At 35.2% G+C, this 25,486-nt stretch overlaps 1 protein-coding gene across 3 annotated transcripts in view; it reads right to left on the bottom strand.

The window, feature by feature from the left end:
• crybg1a (crystallin beta-gamma domain containing 1a) overlaps nucleotides 1-23,281 on the bottom strand; it is a 42,590-nt gene extending 19,309 nt beyond the window's left edge. The window contains exons 1-2 of one of the 3 annotated variants that reach the window (XM_079852779.1): nucleotides 22,823-23,281; nucleotides 4,287-4,434 (exon numbers count right to left, since the gene is read on the bottom strand). In XM_079852779.1, coding sequence (XP_079708905.1) covers nucleotides 4,287-4,434; nucleotides 22,823-23,133 — 459 coding nt within the window. In that variant the 5' untranslated portion in view covers nucleotides 23,134-23,281. Of the gene's footprint in view, nucleotides 1-943; nucleotides 1,013-1,630; nucleotides 2,085-4,286; nucleotides 4,435-22,822 lie in introns of those variants that run through there. The other 2 variants (XM_079852780.1, XM_079852781.1) reach the window with 2 other exon arrangements.
• Nucleotides 23,282-25,486: the final 2,205 nt, after the last annotated feature.

Here is a 25,486-nt window from a genome sequence, read left to right as displayed (position 1 = left end):
CAATTTACTTATTCAAAATATGCAAAGTAAAGAGTCACTGCATTGTTTGTATTCCCAGAAATCTTGTTTTAGCTTATTTATTCCATTTGCTGGAAGGTAAAAACCCCTATTGCAAATCTATTGGATACATATGCTTATTTCCCACATAGAAAAGCATAAGTAACTATGTAACTGGTAGGCTATTTGTTTTCCCCAACCTGCGAGCTGTCTTCCTTGATGACTCTATATCTATACAGCACAGCTTATCGTACCATATTGCTTCAAAATCAATTATTCACGATTACACTCTTCCATAAATGCATAAAACCTTAGTTATAGTATAAAAGAATTCAACAAGATAGCCACACACAATCAATTGAAAAAAATATGTAAAATGTCTCCAGAAAAGACAAGTGGGACTTGAGACAAGTCCCAAAACCTCCACTTTACAATCCATGATTGTTTGATTCAAAATCTGAACATGAGACCAACCCAGCCTTGGCGGGCACTCTAAAATGAGTGATGTGCAAGAACATACAGTCACCCAGGAACAAGAGGAAGAACAACAGAACATTCAAGTCAGCACAGAACCCTAATCAAACATCCTCCAACAAAATACTATATTTACAGTTATTATTGTTACTTAAAAATGTGGTACCTTGGTGTTGCCACTGACATCGGTTCAGTCGGGTTTAATATGTAAAACTCAAAATATTACATTTTAAATGAATAGAATATATATATATTTTTACGGAATCATAAAATACATTTGATAGATAAACTCAAGTACTTAATTTATAAGTAAATAATTTTGGGGGACATCCATCTTTCAGATAAATAAACATAAATATTAGAAGCGCCACGTTGACAAGAACATAAATTCCAGACTCCCGCGGCAGTTATACGAAAAAAAAAAAAAATCTACATATAAAAAATTCTGAACACCCGAGGTGAAATGACTAACCTCATACCTTGCCAATTCCCCGTTAATAATAGATGATCTTTTCCTCTACAGAGCAGTCCTCTGAAACATGTACCTCCTTGTTTTTACCTCCACCTACTCACGTCCGATTCATAAACGAATCATTCCTTGGAGTCGATACCTTTTAATGATTCAGTTCACAAAACAGGATACAACGATTACTTCATAAATAGGTTTGGGGTGCGTTTCCCAAAAGCATCGCCAACTATGGTCGCAAGTTCAATTGAACTATTGACAGAACTTGCGGGAAACATAGCCTAACTAAACACATATATGAACTTGATAGCACGCAGCAATACCACGCCATGGCGTAAAGAATAATTTATTTATTTTGAAGCAGCTCTTTTGAACGAACGAACGAAAAGTGATTCGCAAGATCACTGTAACTATCCTAAACTAGGACAAAGGCGGTGTCTCAAAACCGAGTGTTGTGACCGTCTACCTACACAGTATTTGGGCAGTATTGTTCCGATTCAGCTCAGAGCGACCTAAGAACCGGGGGAAATAATAATTACCGCGCATGTGAGAACACACAACATGCTGTCTAGGTAGGTAGCTCAACGTGTTTTAAGACAGTCAAAAACTCTCCAGACACGATAAAACCCCAAAAACAAACACAACTACTTTCCCTTACCGTTTGATCTGTTTTAAACAAAATAGCAGTCTTACCATTTTATCCAACTGATGGTGAGTCTGTGTCTTTTTTTTTTTTAGTTTGTTTGTTTTTCTTCTTTTTTTCATGCAGTGTACCGAAATCAGAACACAGAAATCATTGTAAGCAGTCCAAAGTTCTCAGCAATAAAACATAGAAGAAACAAATAGCCGACAGTGTATTAATCCAGCTCTTTTCTCGATTACGATATTTGGACCGTCTCATTCAATCGCTGTTCAGTCGCAGACTGCATGAACCGAAAAAATGACAAAACTTTTTGAAGTTGCAATCATGTTCTGTTTACTTTGGTGGCGCCGCTCCAGGAGTTTTGCTGGTTGTGCCACATGTAAGTGCGCTCACTTTAGAGCTGTTGTGCAACTGGCAAAGTTAAACACCATTATTCGTCCACAGTCAATGTATGAAGACCGACCACATCCATCCAACCAAACGCCACACCCTTCCTGTCTATCCAACGTGACTCTACAGACCACTGGGCATTAATAACACCAAATAATACAACTCATAATAATAATAATAATAATAATAATAATAATAAATGTTGTTGTCAACCTTTAATGTAATAGGCTATGTAATTTATAATTACAAAACAATTAAATATCTTCACCTGTACAACAATTAACAATTACTTTACTGATTTATATTAATTTCTGTATTGCACTTGTCAACTGGATTCTTTAACTTTATGTATATATCACTAGCATCAAGTGAAACTACAGTGAATACAATTAAATACAAGTTAATAAAATATTTAATGTATCATTATTACATTTAGTTGCATGTTCAGCCCAAAGTTTGTGTGAGGCATGTTTTGTGCATTAATTGAGTACAACACTTAATTGAATGAATATTCACTCATTTAAGTATTGCTTTGGATGAAAAGTATCAGCTAAACAGCAAATAACACAAACCATAAGCATAAGTTATTGCTAATAACTTTTTAAAAAGGAAGGTGTGTTCTTTGTTTGGCATCAGGTGGTTTATCCATAGAAGGATAAAACCTTGAAGTTCTCTTTGTCATGGACAACAGAAAGGTCAGCCTTCCTTAACACTGCTATTGAGGATTTTGTTTGACTTCACTGTTGTATGACTTTGAATTTACTTTTCTGTCAACTCAGTAGGTCAAAGTGAACACTCTAATTTTTACAATATTGTTACTGAAATCTTTGGTAAAGAGACACCCAGTATAGAGTGCTGAAGGGAGGACATCAAAACGAAAGACTAACCTTCGTTCCCACGAGATTTTCCTATGGGGTTTCATAATGGGGTTTTTCAATTTATGAGTAAAATAAAACCATAACTTGACGATCATTTGAGGTTATGTTTTACAACATAAACTGCACACACACACTCACACCCCAAATTGTCTTATCTAGTATACGTTTTCAAAAATACAGCTTCAAAATTTGCGTTTTTGCTAGGGGTGTGTGTAATTTACGTCATTGAAAAAAAAGTCAAAGTATCATCAAGTAATGTTTACCACAGGCTCATAAATTGAAAAACCCTGTTATAAAACCCTATAGGAAAACCTTGAGGAAACTAGATGCGAATTAGTCTTCCGGGTTTTGACGTCATCCCTGCATTGCTCTATTTCAGATCTATTTAGGTAATAATGAGCAACCTGAACCTGGACTTTGTATAGAGTAGCCTACCATAGAAACATAAAGTGAAGGCGTACATGTTTTTCTGTGTATGGATAACTAACAAATGGTTGTGTGGACAAATAGACTTTAATGAATAATAATGTTTAAATTACTGTATACTTCTATCCACATTTTTCTGTTCTTTTGACGTCCATACATATTATGTATTTAATGTGTAGTTTACTGAGTTGTTCAGCCTGTGCTGCCCTCTGCAGGCTCATGAAAGAGTTAACAACACTTAAAGGGATTGTTCATCCAAAAATGAAAATTCTTGAATGATTCTTGAGGATATAATGACTGAATTTTCCTTTTTGGGTGAACTATCCCTTGAAGCTGTTCAAGAGATCATTACGTCATGAATGGAACTGAAACAGATCAGCAAATGGGGAAACCAAATATAAATAACCTTATATAGCTACTTATTTCACTAACATCAAACCATTTTTGTTATAAATAGCCGACAATGGTTATAAAATGTGTGTTTAACGCATTTGGGCTGTTTTAATTCACTAGAAGCTTTTTACCAAGTATTTTTATGTAGTAAGTTAAACCATAGTACAAGATGTACAATGTCCTTGGTTTGTGAACATGATTCAACAAATGAGTCTTCTCTACAAAAACCATCTGTGCAGAATTCAAAAAACAACCACATAAAACACGGAATATATTTCAGATAGATTCAGCGTCTGTTAGTGTTTGTTGTACAGGGAGCTGTGACCGCTGTAATCTGATCCTCTGATGAAAGTAGAGCAGCAGCTGCCCAAGGCTAAAGCAAACTAGTCTCAGCATAGGAAATGCAGTCAACTTCCTCTTCCTAACAGTAAACTTTAGTGATCTCATCAGGATCAGTATGTTCTTTTTGTTTAACAGGACAAAGTGTAAAGAGAATTTTAATATCTATATATTCAGGATTAAAAGACATTTCACCCCATGTGATGTCCATGTCATGTCCACTTCACAAGATCCACAGATTTACAGACAGAGACAGATAGAGCTACCAGGATCTACCTACCTTCCTGTGTTTGCGAGTGGGAGAAGATGGATCTGAAAGGGAGATGAGATCCAGGCTTATCAAGGAATTAGCCCGAGAGCGGACAGGAGTGGGGCAGGTGTCGGTCATCAAATAGTCCGCCGTTTGGATGCTCATCTGATCAAAACTCCTGTGGAACAGAGAACCAATTGTTACTGTAGGATAAAATGACTCCCAGATGCCCTAGTTTGCAATGGAGATGTAAAGTGCAAACTCAGTGCAAACAACTGCAAGGGGGCTCTATAAGATTGTATTTTGTTTTTCTGTATTAGCTTGACAGATAAAACGACTTTTCAATACAATAAAAAGAAGCTTCAAAACAAAATCCTCTCATGTGAATCACATGGAACCAGTAAAGAACATGTTCAGGTCACATTTCATCCCAAAGTCAAAGAGGGAAAAAAAGAAACTATAGGAAAATTATATTATAGTGAAATATATAATATAATATAAAAAATAATATAATATATTTTTACTTTTAAGAGTATGTGGCACAAGTTAAAATATCAGTGTTTTTTGTAAGCACATTTAAACAGAATTCCAAGCATATAATATATTAAAACTAATTAAGTGAATTTATTGCATATATTTCTTGGAAGAATGTGGTGTCATGGTCTCAGGTTCAGAATAAATATTTAAGTGCTGCAACAGCTTTGTTGTTTTTGTCCTGCTCACTATAATATGCGTTGTGACACAACAACAACAAGTCTATCTTTTAGCAATAAAGTGCAATATGAATAATTTATGGTAATAGGAATTAATTGTCATCTGGGTCAGAGGTCTTCAACCCTGCTCCTGGGATCCACTGTCCTACAGAGTTTAGCTCCAACCCTAACCAACCACACCTGAACCAGCTTATAAGGCACTTCAGGATCACTTGAAAATACACGTTGAGCGGAAGCAGGTTGGAAATAAACATTGCAGGACAGTGGGTCCCCAGGAGCAGGGTTGAAGATCTCTGATCTAGGTGTCAAAACGGCTACCTCCTGGAATAAAGTTTGACGCCATAAAAACGGTCCTTAGAAAAGATTCCTCCATTCAATGTAGTGTCAGTTCTTAAATAAAATCAGTCACATTGGCTTCAAAACTATAAATTTGCTCTAAAGTGAGAAAATCTTGTCTAGGTATTGTGCAAGTTAACGATTGTGCAATTGAACCATTTTGCAATATAACCACCAGGGAGCAGTCTAAGATTAGTTCTGCTTAGTCCCACAAGTATGCAATTGCCTATTCCTTCACTTAGGCTGCATCCGAAATCACATACTTCCTATAGAGTAGGTGAAAAACAGTATGTGACAAAAAAAGTATGTCCGAACAGTACTTATAACAGAGTAGCCAAAAAGTACCCGAATTACCTATTACTTCTATCCAGATTCTGAAGTGTGCATATGATGAACACTTTACTATCCCATGAGGCCACGGGAGAGGATTTGTGAATGGCAGTGAAGCTACGCAACTACACACATGATAATGACAACATGGCGAATAGGCCTTATTCATAGCAGCGCCATCTTTGATTTTCAATGGGAATGAAAGCGAGGCTGTGAGGGACAGACATGCATCTCTTCAATGGGCTATACTGTTATTTAATGTGTTTTTGGATTGTTCTGCTCATGAAACACTGGAAAAATATCTTTCCAAGAAATTTCAGTTGACAAAAAACTCCCGAAAATATAAGCTGTGGATAATTGTAAGTAATCTTAGAGCTTTATACAGCTTTTTACAGCGGATGCCATTGAAAACACGGCAAGTCTATCCCTCACAGCCTCACTTTCATACCCGTCATGGCGCTGCTCTGAATAAAGTCTATAGGCATATGTCCGGATTACATTCACGCATTTATACTATATAGCGGTCGCAAAGTACTGATTCAACATAAGTAAAATAAGTCTTCTTAGGTAAATGGAAAACCAACTTAAAGAGGTTGTTCCACATTATTAAGCAAGTCACAGTTCTTATGTAAAATGGGGAGGAAGAAAGATCACAAATCTTTTGACAGTTCAATAATCTCCATTCAGTTTTTGCTAAATATTAGTTATTTGTATGCCTTTTGCAAGACATTGCACCATTTCATGCCTTTCATCTTCAGAAAGATCTTTCTTCCTCCCCATATTATGTGAGAACTGTGACTTGCTTAATAATGTGGAACAACCTCTTTAAGTAGGTTTTCCATTTAAGAAGACCTGGCAAACTAGGCCTACTTAAACCTGTCCGAGATTGATATGAGAAACAAATGCTTTCTTTGAAAAACTAAAATCTGAATGTTTACTGATATGTCACTTGCATAATAATTTGGAACAGTGTATGAACTGTATAGGGCATGGTACATCCCAGCCCACTGGCACAGATAAAAAGCCTTTGGAAATCATCATAGTTCTGCGACACAACTTCCGTGCCCCATAACGCAAACATCTTATTAAATTTTTTTTTTTTTTTTTGACTGTTAGAAATATGAGGAAGGTGCAGAAATGATCCGCATGCTTCCATCCTTTTTCTAGAGAACACATCTGAGTAAATAACTTTACAGCAGGAAGAATACCTGAACACCATTAAGGGGAAAAAAAGACAAAAATGTTCTTTGACAGGTTTGTTAAAGTAAACGAAAGTCTCACAGATCTTCAGCATGCAGCGTGTCTGATCTGCCGGTTCTGACCACAATCCAGTGTTCACGCTTGACTCATCACATTGAAAGAGTTCACATTAATTCAGCTGTTTGGGTGTTGAATGCGATAAATGGCTTATGGCATTCTGGTTTCTTAATCCGAATCAACAGCCCTGCTTCATCCTACTAAAATTTGAACTGACAATCTATGTTGGTTCTAGATTTTCCAGGAATATTTTATTAAAAATCATGCTTCATATTGTGAATGACAATCATTTGTTTAGCTATGGCTCAAAAAAGGTTTAATACTTCAGTTTCCTCTCTGACTGTTTGAGCCCTCAGGCAAATACATGATCTGGCATGTGTGTCAGTAAGAGAAGCCGTGATCTCAGGGCTATGGATGCTAACGCAAACAACCTGAGACGCCTGCGGCTTTTCATATTTAATTTGAATAAGCTCATATCCAGTTTAAGATTTTGTATCATACAGATAACCATGAATATTCCTTTCAGTGCATTTTGAATTCCTTCGTTGTTTACATGACACACATTATTGTCAATTGTCTGGGTTTTTTTTTTTTTTTCAGTCGACCAAGCCTATTTACAGGAAGACCCAATAACACAGATTCTGGATTTAAAACGAAATGCATCCAATTATGAAATATTGAGACTGTGACTCAAATGTGAAAACTTTAAACTTAAAAAGGAATTGCTGATCTACTGTAACTTGTCCCTGACCCACACAGATGTGAATAATTATATGATGTGTGTTGACCTGTCACACAAAATTGTATTATGTATATATAAAAAAAACCATGATCTGAACATTAGTGATCATCCTAACACACATCCACCTGATCACATGACAGCATATCACGTGTCTTGTCCCTGTCACAATTAGAAAAAAAATTAAATAAATGCAGGAGTGGCAGAGCTCTGAATGACAGGCATCTGATGCACTTTCTGTGGAATTATGCTAATGTTCAAGCACTGCTTGCCAGTCTCACACACACACAACACAATGAACTATTAAAAATGGGTTTCGTTCATTTAAAGCAACACCAAAGATTCTTTTGTACCTTAAAATAATGTTTCCAAAATCGTTTCAGTGGTTCATCAACTCGTACCAGGGTGAACGGCACTTCTGCATTTGCTTTGCGGCCCTTTATCGGCTATAACCGCACTATGCAAGTTTGCCAGATCGGGTAGCGGATCTGTAGTTTGAATGAGACATAAGAAACTACAAATTTGACTTGCTTTACGACAAGCGTTATAATGTCATTATTTAGTTTTTCTTCGTTTCTGATGTCGCAATACGTCATAATTTCATAAAATCATGCAACATACTCTCCCTTGTCTGTGGACATCGTTATATTCGAAGCCGGTGCTGGATAAACAAATAGCGTGCGTGCGACGGTAGGCAGCGGTAGGCTAAATTATTAACGACAACGGTACAATTCCGCTTCCAACCTGTAGGGGGACCGAAGAGGAAAAGTGCTTTGGTGTTGTTTTAAATAAAGCTGAAATACAATAAAATAGAAATATTAGATGAAAAACAGTCTTTAACTTCAGTTTTTGTTGCTGACATCTTAAATATTCAGCTAAAAAATTAAACCCAAACTTGGATTCTAAATCTGTAATTAAAGAGCTTTATGTTTTCATTACTTAGGACAATGCATTTGGGAGGGTTGGGGTACTTTATTTAAGCAAGCAAATATTTGTGAGAGCTTTGCACAAGGACAAAGATCCACAGCAGAGGCTACTCTTAGACCGCTGCCCCGTAAGGAGCATTGGGCCGCACCTAACTGTTACTGACACTGACATTCTGACCCAAATCCACATACATTCTGACCACCCCCCAAAGACATAGAAAGTTGCTGCATAAGTTTCTTGCAGTATAAAAGTGTGTGTATCCAGTTCATGTGTAAGGATTGTGTCTCTGTCTGTCTGTGTGTGTGTGTGTGTGTGTGTGTGTGTGCGTGCGAGCGTGCGTGTGTGTGTGTGTGTGCACAATGAAAAACCCAATGCTTTTGTGTACAAGGTCCACATCTTATGTTCATGTTACATTTATCTGAGAGAGTGTGCCTTTTGAGTGTGCCACATGCCAGCTCTTTTTTTTTATCCTAACATATAAAGGAATATTCTTCAATACTTGTTAAATATTAGCATGAGGCCAAACACAGTATTTAAAGTGATCGTTCACCCAAAAATTACAGTTCTGTCCACATTTAAGAGCCTGATATACTTTAAGGCAAAATCGAAGAAAGAACTGATGTGACGCAATTCCAAACAAAATCAGGCCAAAACGAACTTCGTTTGGAGTTTGAAACAGTTTGCCAAAGCGAACTTTCCGGAAAAGTTCGCTCCGGCTGGTAAACACCTTTGCACTATCATTGGTCCGTGGCGATTACGTAATAGGTAGGTGTGCGTGGAGGTTCCGCCTTCTTTCACTTCGAAATCTTTTCTAGTTAATTTCCTGTCGAGCTCAGACATTCGCGAGTGAAAACATGAACACACTGGAGAGCTGCTTTATAGTAGAAAATGAAGTTTCTGAAGAAACGAGACACTGACACTGTTTTTCATGTTTAATACGGTAAAGCTGCTTGGTTTTAAGCAATCTTTTGTATAAAGTGCTATATATATAAACATGACGTGACTTTACTAGAGTGTCGAATTGCAGAGGTCGTGCAAACAAACTTATCCACGTTGCTATGATTAGATGCTTTTCTTATGGTTTATTAAAAAATGCTTGCTGTTTTCTCAATTTTGTTGTGTGTTTATTTAGTTATTTAGAGGAAAGCACGCAGCACATATTTTCATCTAACCGTCACTCTCAGCAGAGTGGGCGGCGTCAGATGTTCGATAACAGTATCGCTGTCAAACTTCGTCTTACCCCTTTACTTTTTGCCATTTGGAACTCAAAGGTCCAGATCCCCATTCACATATATTATATGAATATTATATAAAAAATTGTGTTACACAAAAGAAAGACAATTATACAGGTTCAGAATGACATAAAGGCATATAAAAAAAATCACATTTGGGTGAATTAATTACTCCTTAAAATGTATATATGAAGCAAAAAGCCTCTAAGTGCCATCTGAAATGTTCTTCAAGAATGATCATTTTTATGAAGCTTGTATATTTAAGTTCAGTAATTTCACTTAAATGGCAATGAAAATTACCTATGAATTGTCATTTAAGTGAAATTACTGAACTTAAATATACAAACTTGATAAAAAAATGATAATTTCAGATGACACTTAGAGGCTTTTGCATCTGAAGTCTTCATATATAAATAAGATCGTTATGAGGACAGTTAAATGTAATCAGGTACAGTTAATGTGATCACAGACTCATCTGATGCATCACTTGACTTCGCAATTTGTCACGGTAATGTGACAAATTACACACGATAAGCTGTTGCACACAGTGTTGGGAGAGCCACACCCCTTCATTACATAAAAACGGTTTGCATACAGACTGTCTCCAGAGCATTCATGAAAATTCAGGACACAGGATGTGTGAAATCATGCAAGGAAAGACAACAGGCCATAGGATCATAAAAATAAAATAAATAAAAACAATGCAAAATACAATTTCATGGAAGAAATATTGATGACCAGTAAGTTTTTTAATTCACTCAATAATAGCAGGTGTTGCAATTTTTTTCAAATTCAAAACTTTTAGTGTTTTTTAAACACTATTTTGGGCCGCGGCTGTAATTCTTGAATAACAGCAAGAGTGTCTTCCCAATTTGAAAACAACAGTATTTTTCTGAGTATAGTCAATTGGATGGGGGAGCCTGATTATTCCTAACTTCTTCACTTTGGCCCACCTCAGGAAACCTGTTGTTGGTGGTTTTGGAGTTTCTTTTCTTTTGAACAGGATGGTGAGTTTTTGTTTGTTTAGTTATATTAGAGAAGAGGGAGAGCATAGGCAAGTTAGCTGACCCGGAAGATTCTTTTGTGTTTGTTATCTTGATTTAGGAAAGTTTTAACTCTGAGTTATACTGTATTTTAGAATAGTTAGCTCACCAGTCCTTATTTAAGTTTTGAAGATTGTTTGCTTTGTTACTTTTTGCTGCCACTAAATTTGATCTTGTTTTTGCCCTGGCCATTGCAGTTTTTCTGAATGGCTTTTTTACGTTGGTCCCCTGGGTCGTAACACTGTACTTAAGTAGCTTTTTGGCTACTTTGCACTTTGACTGAGTATCAAAGATATTAGCAACTTTTACTCTCTACTTGTCTAAATTATTGAAAAAGTTTATGTATTCTTTACACAAATACATTTGAAATGAGTAATTCATGGCGCCTAACTTTTTTTGCAGCAGTTTATTTCTGCTACAAAAGAAGTGAAATCGCCATCAACAGGGCATTTAAGGTATTATCTTGTATGTTTTGCTCTGACTTGCCCAAACTTGTCAACAAGGCTACTTTACACAAATCGAATTTGAGGGCATTAGCAGGTAGTTGCTGAATCGCAGGTGTTTCATATATGAGATTAGGACATGGCTGTAAGTAGGTTTTGACTACTTAATTGTACTTAACATTATTTTATTTATCCGTTATATTGAAGAGACCTTTTTGAAGGCTATTGGTTTACTCATGCCCTTTTTGAGCACTTGAGCTTAACTGAAACTTGAGTGTTTGTAGACGTTTAAGAGTAATGTGTCGACATTGATTTATTGCAATATTTAGGTGTTCAGTTTTATTTCGATTTTAGAAAATAAACATGTGATTGCTCTCCTCTCAAATCAACTCTTTCTTGTTTTTCACTGGCATGTCTAGTGCATCTTTGAGCTTACATTCAGTACGAATAAAATACTTAAGTACTTTAAAAACTAGGTACTCTAAGACTTTGAGTAGTATTGAAATTGGTGACTTGTAACTTGTAATGGAGTCATTTGGACTAAAAGGTATCTCTACTTTTATGTAAGTATTGTTTTAGGTACTCTTTACACCAGTGTTTCACAACTGGTGGGTCGTTTTGAGTGGGTCGCGGAGTGTAAAGAAACAACATCAACCATAACAAAAAAACGTAATTCTAAATGTTTTTCTAGAGTCATACTTTTATTTGAAAGACACGCGTGAAAGTTTTTGATTCATCTGTCAGACATTATACTGTGCTCTATATCACTTCAGTATATTCTTTACTTTTCTACTCTATATCTTTTTCTTTTTTTTTTATAAAAACATTACGTATACTGCGTTAGACTAAATTGGGAAGGGTCACAGCACTTGCATATTGTTGTCCTGTTGTTAGTTTAATTAGGATACAAGCATCTGCTAAATGATTCAATGTAAATGTCAATGTATGAAGAGCAAAATAAATTACGAGCATGTCCAATAAAAGTCCAATGAAATGACAGAAAAGTACCAATAAATTATATAACTGGTATGTCATGTGTTAGCTGGAAAGGAATTGCAGGTACGAGGTTCATTCTATTCATCTTCAGTATGTTTTACTAAGAATTCATGTGTGTAGTTGTCATGGTATTGGTAACTGTAGTTTCCATTCCACTTTATTTTCACTTTGTGTTGTTTTTGATGATTGTGTATCATATCAACATAACAAAAAATAGTTTTGGACTGCTATTAGCTTTACCTTATACTGTTCATCAGTGTAAGTGACATTGTTAAAGTTTATGTATGTTAAGTAAAGTGGCAAAGTACTTGTGTGTGTGTTTATCATTTTTGAGAAATAAATTTGCCTGATTCAAATTCCTAAAAATTTGGGTTGCAGCTTCATAACATGGGAAAATGTGGGTCCCAAGGCCAAACCAGTTGAGAACCGCTTTACACCTCTGCACTGAATTAATACATTCAAAATATAAGAGGTTAAGCTGCCACTAGGGCTATTTTATTATTATTATTATTATTATTATCTCTAAAGAGCAGTAATGACTCCTCTAAAAAGCCAAAAGGTCTCATCCTTGTCTTTATCTTGAGCTGCCATTGAACAGAATGATTTAAAACTCCCATAACCTTTCAGGATGATTTCATTTTAAACCCACACACACACCCACAAACAATAAATGGTTAACCTAAATATGGTCACGGTTTTAAAACAATGTGGCCTGGTCGGTTTCACAACTTATTTTGAAAAGGTCAAATCAATCATTTTCATTTTATTATTGTCCAAAAGATAATATTTTAATGGAGCAAAGGGGTTTGGCAAATGAAAACTCCCACTCCTCTTTACAAATTAAGAAAATTACAGAAAACAAGAGAAGAGAAATCTGTCATTATATAACATCAATGACTATGCTATGCTAATGACTATACATTTTGTTAAACCTAATATATACAGGTGAAACTCGAAAAATTAGAATATCGTGCAAAAGTTCATGTATTTCAGTAATTCATCTTAAAAGGTGAAACTAATAGATTCATTACATGCAAAGTGAGATAGTTCAACCCTTTATTTGTTATAATTTTGATGATTATGGTTTAAGCTGTAAGCCATAATCATCAAAATTATAACAAATAAAGGCTTGAAATATCTCACTTTGCATGTAATGAGTCACATAAATCACATTATGAAATAAATGTTTTTCTCCAAAACACGTTGGCCACAATTATTGGCACCCCTAGAATTTTTTATGAGTAAAATATCTCTGAAGTATATTCCCATTAATATTTATCTTTTTTTAGCACACCAGGGTGACTAGGAACATGAAATTGTCTAGCTATGACTACTTGTTTCACAGGAGTTTAAATATGAGGCCACATTCACATTCACAATGAGTAAAACCAAAGAATAATAGTTCTGATGTGCATCAAAAGATTGTTGAGCATCACAAAATAGAAAGTGGGTCTAAGAAAATAGCTAAAGAATTGAAAATCCCCATTTTGACCATCAGGGCAATAATTAAGAAGTTCCAATCAACTAAAGATGTTACGAATCTGCCAGGAAGAGGACGTGTGTCTATGTTGTCTTAATGCACGTTGAGGAGGAAAGTTTGAGTGGCCAAAGACTCTCCAAGTGTCACAGATGGAGAATTGCAGAGATTACTTGAGTCTTGGGGGTCAGAAAGCCTAAAAATATATATATCAAACAACCCCTATATCACCACATGTTGTTTGGGAGTGTTTCAAATCCTCGCTCCTCCAAAAATAAAATCCAGCATATTCAGTTGTCAAACACGACTGGAACTTCAAAAGGGACCGGATTCTATGGTCAGATGAAACCAAAAAAGGGCTTTTTGGCAGCAAACTCACCAGATGTGTTTGGTGCAAACAGGGATAAAAAGTACCCCATGCCTACGGTTAAATATACTGCTGGATCTTATATGTTGTGGGCCTATTTTTTTTATGGAGGTCCTGGACATCTTGTTCAGATACATGGTATTATGGATTCTATCAAATATCAACAGATAAAAAATCAAAACCTGTCTGCCTCTGCTAGAAATCTTATAATGGTCCGTGGTTGGATCTTCCATCAGGACAACGGTCCAAAACAAACATCAAGATCAAAACAAAAATGAGAAACTGAGCACAAAATGAAGCTTCTGCCATGACCGTCCCAGTCCCCTAAACTGAACCCAATAGAAAATGAGTGGGGTGAACTGAAGAGAAGAAGCACAAACATGAACTTGTGAATCTGAAGGATCTGGAGAGATTCTGTATGGAGGAATGGTCTCTGATCTCTTGTCAGTTGGTCTCCAAACTCATCAGGCATTATAGAAGAAAACTCAGAGCTTTTATCTTGGCAAAAGGAGGTTGCAAAAAGTATTTAATAACAGGGAGCCAATAATTATGGCCAGTGTGTTTTGGAGAAAAGCATTTACTTCATAATGTGATTTACCCCCAACTTTCAATTCTTTTACTTCAATGAAAGGTTAGATTTTAGTTATATATATACCTGGGTATCCGGCGTGAGAGTCAGGCGCTCTAACAAGGAGGCTAAAGACTGCAGCCTCTAGCGTTATGAGCGTTATTGAGATATGAGGAGTGAGGTTTACTCGCACAGTGACAACTAGCTGGCCTCCGTTACACACACACACACACGCTGTATATATATTCATTCATTCATTAATGTGTATGTGTTGGTTTTGATAATTTGTGTGAATGACACTACTTGAATAGCCTATGTGTGCATATAGGTATCCCATTAAGGAGAGTGGTGAGAAGAGATTTAAGTTTAAAGGTGAATTCTTATAATAATGGTTATAGTAATACTACTGATAACACATTTATTTATGTGGCACTCCAAGGTACATGATCAACATGGTAGTACAATGGTACATTTTTGATACAGCGGGTTCCAACGTTTGTTTAACAGTAAAATTCTGAGCCCATGTTCACCTCTTCTATTTTAGATCAAAGAACGCCATTCTGTTACTAATCCGCTCACAAACACGCAGTACAAAAACAGTCAGTACTCTGACCCATCTACAGGTACATGTGTCTATATGTCAAATGTATGCATGGCTGAATTCCTAAGCCTTCCCAGATAATTCCTTTAAGTGTCTTTCCTGTAAACACACGTCTCCCTGTGTCAGCCTTCGTCTCCCTGGGATTATGTGTCTTTTAGAATGTTTCAATTTTTGGTTTTGAATTCATGAAGTGATGGATGTCACTGAGTTTCCCCTCAGGATGTGGGTTTGATATCAACTAAACTGTATTTGATGCAAACTGTGCAGGATGCAGTATATTGAATCTGAGCATCATGTGACGATATCTCCTCTTACAGTAAATAAATATGGCTATTTTCTCTCGAGTTTTTTGGAAAAAAATAGACCTCTTTGACTAATCTAAATTTGCAGGGTGCCCTTCTTATTCAAATGATTAAAGAATATGATGAAACTTCCCTGATATAACATCATTTTTTTCTTTACTTTGTCATTAGTGATTCATTAGTAAGTACAAAATACAGTTTGTGAAGTGTTTACAGAATGGGACTGAGTGGATTCTTAAAACAAATCTTATAACAAATCTGTTTATTTATTATTGTAGATGTATTTAAATGATCTCCTTACCTTTGTTCTGAATAAGTGCATTTATATACTAAAAGGTATCTTTAAGCAATGAAAACCATGCATGATTAGATACAAGTGAAGCTGCCAGAGAATCATCACTACATTGATAACAACTTTTACATGATAAGATACCGTATTATGTGGAAACAACCTTTATTTATTTGATTTTATACTGTTTGCATTTCAACCCTTTAAGGTAGACCCTCCAAGAGCTCGAACATAATTCAAGCCTCTAACGAATAGAGCCTTTATTTAATCAGATTTCTGTGAGATGTGTCTGAACCGGTTGAAACATCTCTCAGTGAGCCTGTAAGTAACTTCTCTTAACAGATCTTGAATTATGATAGCCGAGTTATGTGTCAGCCTGTGCAAGTGTGCATTTCAGAAACCATGTAGAAGACAAAAATATGCATGATAAGGGGAGAAATAACAAGATTAAAATATAAGTAGATAGTTATCACAGTTTTATCAACAAAAAGAGGCATAAATCACCAAGCATAAATTCCAAATCACTAATAGATATGACTAAGTAATAGGGCAGCACGATATATCAAAATTATCGAAAAATCACAAATATACATATCACGATATGCATATTGCAATGGCTTGCATGATTGACTGCATGAATTTAATACTCCAAAAGATGGTAAAAAGTTCAGGTTTTAGGTCGACGCAAACAACAGAGAGTAGACTGGACACATGACTGTTACAGTACATAAATGTGACATACTTAATGTTATTAGGCGCAATAAGCGAAGTATTCACACACACAGAAAGCCACCTCTCAGACAGCGTGTGATTCCGAATTCAGTTCTCTCCTGCAGCTTATATTGTCAAATACACACAAAATTATGTTAAATGCCTGTCTTGGTGAGTATTCATGTAAACGCAGTCAGTTATGTATGTTAAGTATGTTAAGTGGAGTAAACAGTTGAGAAAGAAAGCAAGCATGCAACAATATATTGGATCCGTGCAGCTCTTAATGTGACAGCAGCCTAATAAACCTGCTTCCGTCTGTGCGCTTAATATTAATCAAACAACAAAAGACAGAGAAACTCACTCACTGCTCTTGACTGAATAACTTTTGTAGCTTTAATGAGAATCAGTATATATTTAATTCATACAGTGAAGACTATAAGCAGTGTTTTATTTGTACATTTGATTAATTCAATTGATGTTGTTAAATAAAACTGATTTAGGCCTACTTGAAACCCTAAACCCCCTGGTTTACACTAACGTTAAAATGACACTTACGTTTTGTTATGTTGCAGTATAATTTAAATTTATTTTACACACCTAAAGCATTATCATATCACATATCGAATATCGCCTTATTTACCGAGTTATCGTATATCGAATTTTTTCCTCAATATCGTGCAGCCCTACAAAGTAATATTAAAATAACAAAGCTGAAGTTTTTTTTGTCAATGATATGCCAGACAATACAAATTTGCATCATTACAAATGAATGAAAGCTGTTTTCTCATGTGTAAAAGTTTGCAAACAGCAAAGTCCTCTAAGGTTGGAGATAACTTCCAGTTTTTAAGTCTGCCTTTATTATTATTATAAAGCAGGTGCTGATGAATCATATTTTTAGTTATTCCCCTCGAAAGTCACATGGAACACAATAACAAACTGTATTCAAAGAAACAAAAAAACTTCAGAGCAAAACTGGTTTCACTGGTTTTATTAGGAAGCAGGCAGACATGTTAAAAATACAAAAAGTGTTGAATGAAATAAACTACAATGGGAAAGAGTAATCAGCTTCTGTTTTATATCGCTCACTGGGATATTTCACAACCACTCTTTGCACATTCCTGCAGCATGAGTTTATGTGCTTATAGGAACATGCAGAGCTGCCCAAGACAAAGAGCTTTTCACACAAAAAGAGGGGTGAAAGTCAAGATAGAGAGTGCACCCACCCTCCAGCACTTTTCACCAGGTTACAACTGTTGAAGAACTGATGGCCTGCTATGATCATCTGGTAACAATTTTAACCGTTTCATGACATTGTCCGTGGCATGCAAACATATTGAACAATGGTCATATTACCTTCTGTGCTTATGCAATTTTCCTTAAAATAAATCAAATAAAATGGTAACACGGTACAATAAGATTCTGTACATTAGCATTGGTAAATGCAATGGCTAAGATGACATAAAACAGCATTTATTAATCTAGTTTATAAAGTATACTAATACAGTATTATCATTTTAATTGTATAACGTAACCTTAGCTTGTGAATTTTTAACAAGTGTGAATAAAAAAATCAATAAAAGTTTTTCATTGTTACTTTGACCTAATGCATTATTGAATGTTAACAATGTTAATTTATTGTAAAGTGTTACCAGTAAAATGTATTTTGAGATACAGACAATGGGATTTTCTCAATGCATTTAAAAGATCTAAAATAGAAAGCAAAAGATATCAATTGTAGTCAGGACTATAGTGTGCTGTTTATTTGAGTGTGTGTGTGTGTGTGTGTGTGTGTGTGTGTGTGTGTGTGTGTGTGTGTGTGTGTGTGTGTGTTGCCTTGGCAGCGGAAAATTCAAAGCAGATACTTCGTTTGTTGTTGTTTATCATGCCAAATCTGTAAAGAAACACTGAAATGTGTCTACTGAACACAAACATATAGGTGCTTCAAGCAAAAAGATTGTATCATAAAAACACTCAAGCTGTAAAACAATGGAAGAGATTTAATGTAAAAAGAAATATGAATAAGATGAATAAAAGAAAAAAAAAACTCATGCCAAAAAAGCATGCTAAAAAACCCTCCAAACTCATCTATGACTGTTCTGAGTGGAACAAATCCTTCTATTTCTGCTTTACAAAAGCATACAGTGTTGCAAATCCAGATGTTTGCCGACCACAGTGAGTCACTGCTCGTCCAGAGCTTTCTAATATGCCAGTTTTAGAACAAATCTGGCAATGGTAACAATTACTTTCTGATGTGATCCAATCCATGAAGACTTTTCACTTGAAACACACAGGTTTGTCTATGATTGTGAGGGTCTAATGTTTTTAGACTCACAAATATAGTCAAACACGCCAAAAACAGACTTGTAAGGACATTTAAACTTGCTCATAAATTTCCCAAATCACCAAACTAAATTTTTTTACTGGCAAAAATCATTTTCAAAAATATGCTGAAAATATGCTCTGTCACTTAAGGAAATATATTTTTCGAAATGTACTTTAAGGGGTAAGAAAATAAATTTCAGTAATAAAATACATTCTGGGCACATGCAATATATTAGTACGGTAGATAAATTGACAATAAAGAATGGCCATAAAGTAATATAAGTAACATATCAAAACATATGTATGTAAATATGTTTTGGGGTATTTGTTTATTTTTAATGTATTAATTTATTTTTTCTTATGTTCACGTTTTGTTTTAAATCTACTGATATTCAATAGGTTTGTGTAAAGAGGTTTGGGGTTTAGCAAACACCACCTCTGTATAAAAACATACATACACACTGTAAATTTTCAACATTTTTAAGCATGGTAACCATAGCAATGTTCTAGCATCTCATGTGTTTGGTATACGCAGTTCTAACCAAAGAAATATTACAGCGACAAAGGACTCGTTATGTTCAGCAGTTTTCCCCAGTAGTGTTTTTCTTATGCTTGAAAGGCTGCTTCACAGAGTGGCTCTTGCAGTGTTGCCATGTCCACTTATTAGGTTATACACGTTTTAAAGTGAGCAAGTGCGGGGCGTGATATTTTGGTCTTATTTTTTAGCAAAAAGCATTTGAATTTATTTATTGTGGTCTTGTTCTTGTTCTTTGTTTTTCTATCTAGATTTGGCAACACGAATGAGTCAAGACTCGTACTGCTTACCCTGTGATTTCTTGCACCACACATAGAAGAGAGAAATATTTGATGCACGTTAAACTACTTCATTAACAACTAGTTGCTCAGTTCGGTTCCGTACACACTGCGTAAGATTTTTGCGGTGTAGAGTTAATTCGGTTGTAGAATGCGGTTGTCACTCCCATTAAATACTGAACTGTGTGTGTGTGTACAGAACAGGATTAAGCACTAAAAGGTGAAGTGACAACCGAATTTAGTTGCAGTGTGTAGGCTTCGTGGCCTAAGAGTTGTCTTCACTAATACAGAAAAACAACCATGTGTGTATGTAGAAATGTGTTGTTAGCATTTTATGTCATGACAACAAAGCTTCCAGCAAATATCAATCATCATCATGAAGAGCTGGATTTCTCTCAACCCCCACCTGCCCGCAACACACACACACACACAAACACACCCTGCCCACAGGCAACTTTAACCATGCAGCTCACAGCAGCTCTTTCGCATTTCAAACTGATCAGTGTTTCCACACAGAGTGGTCATAAACAGTTTAGCTTAACTTTTTATTACCGTAAAAAGGCTAATGAACACTGTGAGTCACTTTACTTTCTCAAACTGTCAAAGCTGCCAACTGTACATGCATATACGTGTTTTTCATTTAATGTAGCCTATGCAGTCTGCTTCTGTTGTGTGGGTGATCCTCAATCTTTTCTCTGATCATATTGCTTTTCAGAGCATTTTGGTTAATTTAAAGTTTGACAGATGAATCCCAAAAGCCTGATAATTGTGTAATCTGCACTTTCCTGTCTAAAACCTAAAGACGACGAAAAAAGAAATTTGTACACAACAACCACCTGAATTGATGTGAGCTAAATTAACAATTATTGAGCAAATTAGATTGTCATCAATAAAATTAGGTATAAATCTACAGCTATTTCAGAAGTGTTAGTTCATAAATTCAGATGAAGCCACAGCGGTATAGTAAATATAATTGTTTCTATAAATGTTTTGAAAATATTAGCTCTACAATCTTCTATGTTTAGAAGGCTGTGACTCAGGAAATTCTTGCCCGTCCTCTTCATTTGTAGTCGGTGATGGCTTTAATTCCTTTAATATACGCCTTTAACAAATTACAGACATTATGATCTATAATCAAATCAAATCAAGCTGCTATTCTGTCTCTGTAACATCATCGGTTATGAAAGTGAGATGATATATCACTTAAATCAGCATGCTTATTAAAGATGAAATACAAAACAAAATTTCATTTTCTATTTTGTCCCAGGATTAAACTGATTCTGTGACAAGTTCAACAGAAAAAAAACAAAAAAACAAAAGTGTCTAGTCTGGTAATTAAAAATCGTCTGTCCAACTGAACCCATTTATACTCCTGCAGTGTGAAGCTATTTTGCTTATTCATATGATCATAAATTAATTTTAACAGACTAAGTTGTAGTGGAAAGTGGCATTAACATGGACAAGCATATCATAAATACTAAAATGTGCAGAAATGGTTAATTATGGACAATAGTTATTTTTAGATGATATGTTGTTATGCTTCCGTCCATGTAATCTGGAAAGAACAGATCACACATTATTTTACTTACTAAAACCACAGCATATGTGATTCAGTAAATCTAAAAAAGCACCCAACTTATACAAGAAGAAACCTGCTATTGAAATACAAGGACGTCTCATCCCAGTAAGCCAAAGGTGAGGGCCTAAACTAGTCAAGCAAAATCTCACCACTTGAAAAAACAGAAGCATGTTTGTCTATTTAACAACATGCTCTCTACATCAAATCAAACAAAGCTCCCCATCAAATGTGATTACGCAAGATGAAAATAAATCAACAGTGGGACTATAAAGAACACTGCTAATTCTTGTCAGATTTTGCTTTTGTGTCCAAACCCTTGATTCAACACAGACGAAGCCTCGCTAGAATTGTGTGAATAAAGAGTGTTTTGATTTTTGAATACTGCCTCAGTGGAAGGTAACTAGTCTTTAGAAAGGAGAAATATTATAGCACATCTTGAGATCACAGAGACATGCAGGCTGATCAGCTCAATGCAGATTCAGCAGTGTTGTCAAACCGCTGACTGTCTTTCCACTGTCCTGATACTACATCGCAGTCCACAATGTCGCAGTTTTTAACAGATAAATCCATGTCTAATAAGCTACATATAAATTAGACCAATGGTACTTACTACATAGTCATGTAGTGTAGCCTCATTAACTGAACTTAATTCAGCATTGTTCAGAGGACACTATAAACTTTCACATTACAACATTAAAATCAATGAAAAAACTTTCTTTAATAAGTTATCAGGAAACATAGTATTTAAGAGCCCAGTAGTACATGACTCTTATAACATGCTACCGTCATTTTTCTCATCAAAATCAAGAGTTTCTTTTTATTTGAGCCTATTTAGGACCATTATGATTTTTTATTTATATACCGGTAACCTCCAATTAACATGTTTTTGTTTAGATTTGATTCTTATTATATTCTCATGACAGAAATTATTTTTTACATCAACATAAATTAAAGATAGTACACAGCTGGCATATAAACATTTTTGCAATTGTTACACTTTCACAATGAGAATAAGACATTTATGCATTATGAGGGAGGAGGTGCTTAATTATCTTGATTCAAAAAATGCTTCATTGAATAATTCTGCAGTAAGGCTTTATTATCTATAATTTCGGTTGAAGTTTTGTGAGATTCACACAAACTAAGATATGAATACATATGAATCAAAGTTGGATATATATGAATCATGACATTTATAACAATCATGACACTGCCTATATCAAATTATCTGTTGACCATGTTTGTTAAAGACAATGATAAGAAATTTACTCAACCAAAAAGTGTTACCAACTCAGTCACTACTTTTTTGAAATAGTCAGCCAGCCTGGCAAAGCTGATGTTGAGCTTGTTTAGTTGGTACAGCTGGTCTCCCAGTCTGACCAGCTGAAGACTGACCAGGTTAACTAATACCAGTGAATGTGGATGCAATGAGAGATTCCAGCATATGGTGCTCATTCAAAAATTCCCATGAAAGATATTTGAGAGAAAAAAGCATTAGAAATGAGACGACAGATCACTCACATGTGGTTGAACACATGGTCCACTTCTCCGGAACTTCTGAGAAACTCTTTATCTTTATTTCTGGATTTGGACCTCCAGGTCGGGAAACGTTTCTTCTTCTTCTCGCTGGGGCTGGTGGGCAGTGAGTCCGGGGGTGAGGTGACATCTCCATGGCTCGACGGTAAAGTCATAGACGAACCTCTGAAACTCGCGCGCTCGTCTTCGGGTGAAGTTCCCCGCTGACCCTCAGTCCTGTCAGCATCCCTGGTTTCCTTACCTAAACTCTTTGACTTCCCAAACAGCTTCTTAATTTTGGACTTTGATATGCTCATGATTAAGTATATACGACATATACAAAGATAAAGTTTCCCTTTAGTCTAATGAATGTGTCTAAACTGAAAGTTTGAAATGCGCACGCTTTGTTTAACGCGCGCTGGAGGTTTGGTGTTATTCACGCGCTCCTGAAGCTCACAGGAGCGTGTTGGGCGGAGCGCGCAGTTCATCTTTGAACTTCGTATTTACTTTGGTCTGAGCTGTAATATCTAACAAAAGTAGATTTTAAAGATGAATATACTGGAACTGGAATATATAGATAACATAAATTGTTCTGAATTATCTATTGTCAATTTACAGTGCTTCTTTTATTAAATTTAATCGCAATTTGCTGTGTGAAGCAACTACTGTAATTTTCTTTCGAATGGAAAGGGGTTATAGCGCCTTCTGGTGGTCATACGTCTAAAAATATTAAATGAAATCTGAAACTCACAACTTGTAATTAAATAATATTTTTCATATTACAATGACAATGAAGTTAATATATTGTAGACGTTTCTTTATGTTTTTTTTTTGTTTGTTTTTTTTAATGTTCCTGTAACCCTTTAAATAAGACTTAATTTGTTAACATGAACAGTACTTCTATTAATCTGGTAACACTTTACAATAAGGTTCATTAGTTAAAATTAATGTATTAACTAACATGAACGAACAATGAGCAATACCTTTGTTACAGTAGGCTATTTATTAATATTTTTTAATGTTAGTTGATAAAATATACAGCTGTTCATTGTTTGTTCATGTTAGTTCACAGTGCATTAACTAATGTTAACAAATACAACCTTTGATTTTAACAATGTATTAGTAAATGTTGAAATTAATATGAACTAAGATTAATAAATGCTGTAGAAGTATTGTTCATTCTTAGTTTATGTTAACTAAGGAAGTTAACTACTGAACCTTATTGTAAAGTATTACCATTAATCTTAATGTTGATTTCAACATTCAAAAATACATATTTCAAATCAAAATTCATATTTTAACACAAGTTAATCCACTGTGAACTAGCATGACCAATGAACAATTGTATTTTATTTTATTAACATTTAAAAATGAATACTGTAAAAATGTAATGGTCATTGTTTGTTTATATTAGCTAATGATAAAGTTCACAAATGAGAGTTTATTGTAAAGTGTTAGCAATGTTCTAAACAAAACTTGTTTTCTTGAGAATTTGTTTTATATGTAAAACGTTTTATTGGTTTTTCCTATCTTCATTTTCACTTTGTCTTTTGTAATATCCCTTCGACAAAAGTCAGTGACAATTTTTCTTGGGTGTAAGTTTGTTTGTCTCATGATCATCCTGTTAGATAAAATGACAAAATCTAGCATATTCTCAGAATTCCCCCCTCCCCCAGTGAGCGATGGCTAAATTTACTTATATATCCATTCTAAAAAGGTTTTATATCTGCACTGCAGCCAAAATGTGTGGATATCCTTAACATTGGAAAGAAGGACTGAAATAGAAATGGCAGAAATCTGTTGTGAAAGTGATATGCTAAAATAATTCATACTCCAAATTTGTCATAGCTGCCAGCAGTTTATTTAATGAGAGTGCGATGGCATATGGCAAACATGCAGTATTTTCATAGTAAATGTCAAACCTGTTCCTTGCACGCACACACACACACAGGCCCAATCAGAAACCTACAAAGAGCAACGTTTTAACATTCAGTTACTCAGAGAGATATGGGCTGAATAGTATGGAGGGAGCATCTCTCAAAAAAAAAAAAAAAAAAAACAGCACATTGCTGATTCCTTTAAATGCACAAAGCTGAAAATAGATTTTAAAAAGGGGGCCCTGATTCAACTTTCTAATAATGTATAGAACTCAAAGTGAAAGGATGGCAGGCTGGAAAAAAAAAAATCCCTACATTTTCACTCAACCATCGGCATAAGCAGAGGAGTGGAAAAAGGAAACAAGCCCCCCTACAACACAATCTTCCTGTTTTTTGTTCCCACAGGGCAGCAACTCAATCACTTCCAACCACATTTTCTTTTTTGCTACCTTGAGGAAATGTATAAGGCCAGAAGTGTCATTACAAGTATCATTCTATTACATTCAGTTGATGAATGTATAAAAGTTGCATGTTAATCTCTGAAAACCCAAAACAGTATTTACAATTCTCTATCACAAATAGAATTGAAAAAACATATGGCAACCAATTTCTTTCATTATTATCTTTCTCCAAATCAGAAACATCAAGTTTACACTCAACATTGTATCAACATAAAATGCATTTAATTTTTGGGCCTTTAATCAAACTTGATAGACTAATAATTATAAAGCCATTTTTCTGTCTATATAGCCATCCTTCATAGCACCACATGTTAAAAACAATCCATCTTCTT

The sequence above is a fragment of the Squalius cephalus genome, assembly GCF_949319135.1.
Source record: "Squalius cephalus genome assembly, chromosome: 20".
Classification (NCBI taxonomy): domain Eukaryota; kingdom Metazoa; phylum Chordata; class Actinopteri; order Cypriniformes; family Leuciscidae; genus Squalius; species Squalius cephalus.
The sequence above is the reverse complement of the archived record's forward strand: the minus strand, read 5'-3'. Positions and strand labels throughout refer to the sequence as shown.